The 3,509-nt window shown below is 37.0% G+C and overlaps 1 protein-coding gene across 1 annotated transcript in view; it reads right to left on the minus strand.

The window, feature by feature from the left end:
- LOC109585257 (uncharacterized) overlaps positions 1-2,486 on the minus strand; it is a 3,521-nt gene extending 1,035 nt beyond the window's left edge. Inside the window, exons 1-9 of the mRNA XM_020001251.1 lie at positions 2,200-2,486; positions 1,849-2,145; positions 1,279-1,539; positions 1,138-1,217; positions 877-1,093; positions 654-743; positions 527-607; positions 340-477; positions 172-296 (exon numbers count right to left, since the gene is read on the minus strand). Coding sequence (XP_019856810.1) covers positions 172-296; positions 340-477; positions 527-607; positions 654-743; positions 877-1,093; positions 1,138-1,217; positions 1,279-1,539; positions 1,849-2,145; positions 2,200-2,428 — 1,518 coding nt within the window. The 5' untranslated portion in view covers positions 2,429-2,486. The remainder of the gene's footprint in view (positions 1-171; positions 297-339; positions 478-526; positions 608-653; positions 744-876; positions 1,094-1,137; positions 1,218-1,278; positions 1,540-1,848; positions 2,146-2,199) is intronic.
- Between the last annotated feature and the right edge of the window lie 1,023 nt (positions 2,487-3,509).

The following is a 3,509-nucleotide window of genomic DNA, read 5'->3' on the forward strand; positions in this document are numbered from 1 at the left end:
TGACCAGAAGTGCTGTATAAACCAATGGGAGTTCAGAATAGAAATGTTTTCTAATCTGACGCAATGACGCATGCTCATTGGTTTATACAGCATTTCTCGTCGTGACAGACGTGTATGCGCCATATTGAGAATCCAGCTTTAGTGTACATGTACATACAGACTTATACTTACTTGCATTTCTATAGCAGGAGCAGTTGTTACTTCTGTTGCTGTAGTACTGTTAAGTTGATTAGTTTCAATAACAGGTGAAGAAGCATTGTTAGAATGACCAGTCAATTGAACTTTTCTTTTCTTTTCTATAAAAAATTGTCTCAGAAAGGAAAATACACAAAGTCTTACTTTTCTTAACACATCTATGATAAGCTTGATGGCATACACATATAATGATGCATATAAGTAATACTAATACAAAAAGAGTAGCAAAAACAGAAATTATAGCAATCTCTGCTGAAGTTAAATCTCCATCATCAGGTGAGCCTATAAATTGTAAGCATAAAACTGTATATAACGTCAAGGTTTAACATACTGCTTGTAACAGGAAGAGTTTCATTCACAACAATATTTGAAGAGGTAGTTTCAGTTCCATCAAGTCCTCCACTGACAGAACCTTATACATAAATTATAAATAAATTATTAGATATATTACATCTTACTGGTAATAGTGGGATAAATAGAGGAGAAATGAAAGGAGGAGGTAGAGTTTATTGGATCACTACCAGTCTCTTCAGGATTAGTACTTGGCACTAAGAGAAAGTGATAACAAGAAAGAAGAGTATAAAAAATTTAAGTGTACACTTGTATGTTTTTAAGTGTGTGCATTCAATCACTCTTGATTCAATGCATTAATCACACACCAAGCATGATGATAGAAATTACCTATGATAGTAACACCAAGAACGTCTTCAGTAGAATTAAAATAAATTTTGATTCTGTTAGCCCCAGGAACTAATCCATTTATGATGTGAGATGTAGTGACAGATTTTTCATTTGATGGTGATACATACACTTCAAGAGAACCATTACTTATAGTACCATCTCCATAATCAATGGAAATGAAACAAGTAAATGAACAAACTTTTATGTTGCTTTGAACCTACATGTAAATAGTTATTACACACAACAATTATTAAATCATACTTGAAAAGTTATATTAGTGCCCAACGTTCCTTTAGTTGAATCATAAAACTCTGTTTTATCAAGTAATATAGCATTACAGACTATAAGGCAATAATAACAGTATTACTAATATTAATAAGAATAAAATGTTAAAGTATTTACCATTGATGTTAAAGGTTTTGGTCTTCAATGATTGATAGCCACCGATTGAAGTAGTAATACCGAATGTTTCTACCGCACTACAATTATTGACATTTGGATAGACACTAGTATCAGTAGTGCTAGCAATATGGACGCCACTCATTGATACATTATAAACTGGGTCTTCTTCTTGTGATATGTCATTGGAAAAGAAAAAAGGACAAGACCACGAGAGTACTCCTGTATTAACGTCATAACTTAAAGAACTAACCGGTGCTACACCTAAAATAAATTAATGCACATGTCATCATAATAGTAGGCTAAGTCCACCTTTAATTATGTGTACCAATTTTCAGTGTTTTTGATCCATTTGGGGGCTTGGTTCTACTAATTTTAGTTAATGGTGAATTCATCATTACAAGTACAGTATGCTTTTAAAATCAATAAGCACACAAAAATAAAAGTGGACTGAAGACACTGAAAACAACTACACTCTCCTATTAATCTTAGATAGGCATTTTGTTGAGGTTTTAGGCTTATTAAATTTACTTCTGACATGCAGTGAATATCAATATAAACTAGTATACATACCAGTAAAATGTATGCTCCAACTACAGGTTTTCACAAGTTCATTGCCACATCTAATCTCACAAGTAACACCAAGTTCGTTCTTTGCCGGCATTCCATTGACAAGAAAGACAACTGAAACATTAACCGGACACTGTGGACAGGAGTTACTGACTGAAATATTTATTGGAATAAACCCCCCATCAGCAACACCAGTAAAACAAGAAGCACCAGGAGCTTCTGAGTATCCACAAACATGTATTGCACTGCAGTTAAGATAGGCAGCGCCATCAAAAGGCATGGAAAAAGAAGTTGCAGTCCCTATAAAAGTGATACACAAACTAAATTAAGACAGCTTCGATATTAAGAGCTTACCAAAGGCTAGGGAGGACGACAACAGAAAAGAAAGAATGTACCAACACGACATTCTTGAAGAGCCAAGAGTGTAGCTCGGATTGAAGTATCCTGAGCCAAAGTACGGAAACCACGCCTCTTCGTAATCACGGGCCGGATCCTTCTTCTCCCTCCTACGAGGCCCTACATTCCAGCATAGAATAGATATACATTCCAGGTGTAGTCTCGCAGCGCTGGCCAGATTACGCATTCCTCACCGTGCAAGCCTATGACTATGAATATTGAACAGCTTCGTCAACCAAAGAAGTATATCCTTCCCTGATAAGTCTCTTTGTAGTATTGACATCTCTTTACAAGACACTTTTGAGGCTCTGTGCTCTCTTAAGTGTGACAAAGCTATGGGAGGGGATGGCATCCCACCTGCCATACTTAAAGGTGCTGCCACAGCTCTCTTAGACCCCATCCACCATCTATTTCAATTATGTGTTTCTCAGTCTTCTATTCCTACTCAATGGCGCGATCATTACATCACACCCATCCCTAAATCAGGTGATAAGAGTGTCATTTCCAACTATCGCCCAATTTCTCTACTGTCATCAATTTCTAAACTATTTGAGAAGGTTGTATCTGATAAAATCTTTGATTTTTTAATAGATGCCTCTGTTTCTAATTGTCAATATGGCTTTATTCGTAACCGCTCCACCATCAAGCAGCTACTTTTACATACCAAGAATATTATCAATGCCCTTGAAGATCACCAGCAACTTGATACTGTTCTTCTAGACATAAGGAAGGCATTTGACACTGTCCCACATCACATCCTCTTGACTAAACTCTGGCAGGCTGGTATCACTGGATCTCTTTGGCAGCTTGTCAGGTCCTACTTGTCAGACAGGAGGCAATGTGTCTCAGTGGCAGGTCATCACTCCTCTTGGTTGCCTGTTACATCTGGTGTGCCACAGGGCAGCATTCTTGGGCCTCTTCTTTTTCTCATCCATATGAATGATCTGCCCTCCTTTATTTACTTTTCTTCTACTCTGTTATACGCAGATGATACTAAGCTATCTAAGCCAGTATCTTCCTTATCTGATTGTTCACAGCTTCAACACGATATTTGGGCACTGCAAAATTGGAGTGCAGAGTCTGGCCTCTCATTTAATTCAGCTAAGTCTTTTCTGTTACGTTTTTGTCCCAATTCTTCTCCTCTTGTCAAATTTGATTATCTCCTTAATAATGTCCCTATCTCTTCAGTCTCAAATTGTCGGGACCTTGGCATTGTCTTCTCCAGTGACCTTTCATGGTCTAATCATTACAAGCATATCTCTAAAAAA

This window comes from Amphimedon queenslandica, unplaced genomic scaffold (assembly GCF_000090795.2).
Source record: "Amphimedon queenslandica unplaced genomic scaffold, v1.1 AMPQUscaffold_13096, whole genome shotgun sequence".
Lineage (NCBI taxonomy): Eukaryota > Metazoa > Porifera > Demospongiae > Haplosclerida > Niphatidae > Amphimedon > Amphimedon queenslandica.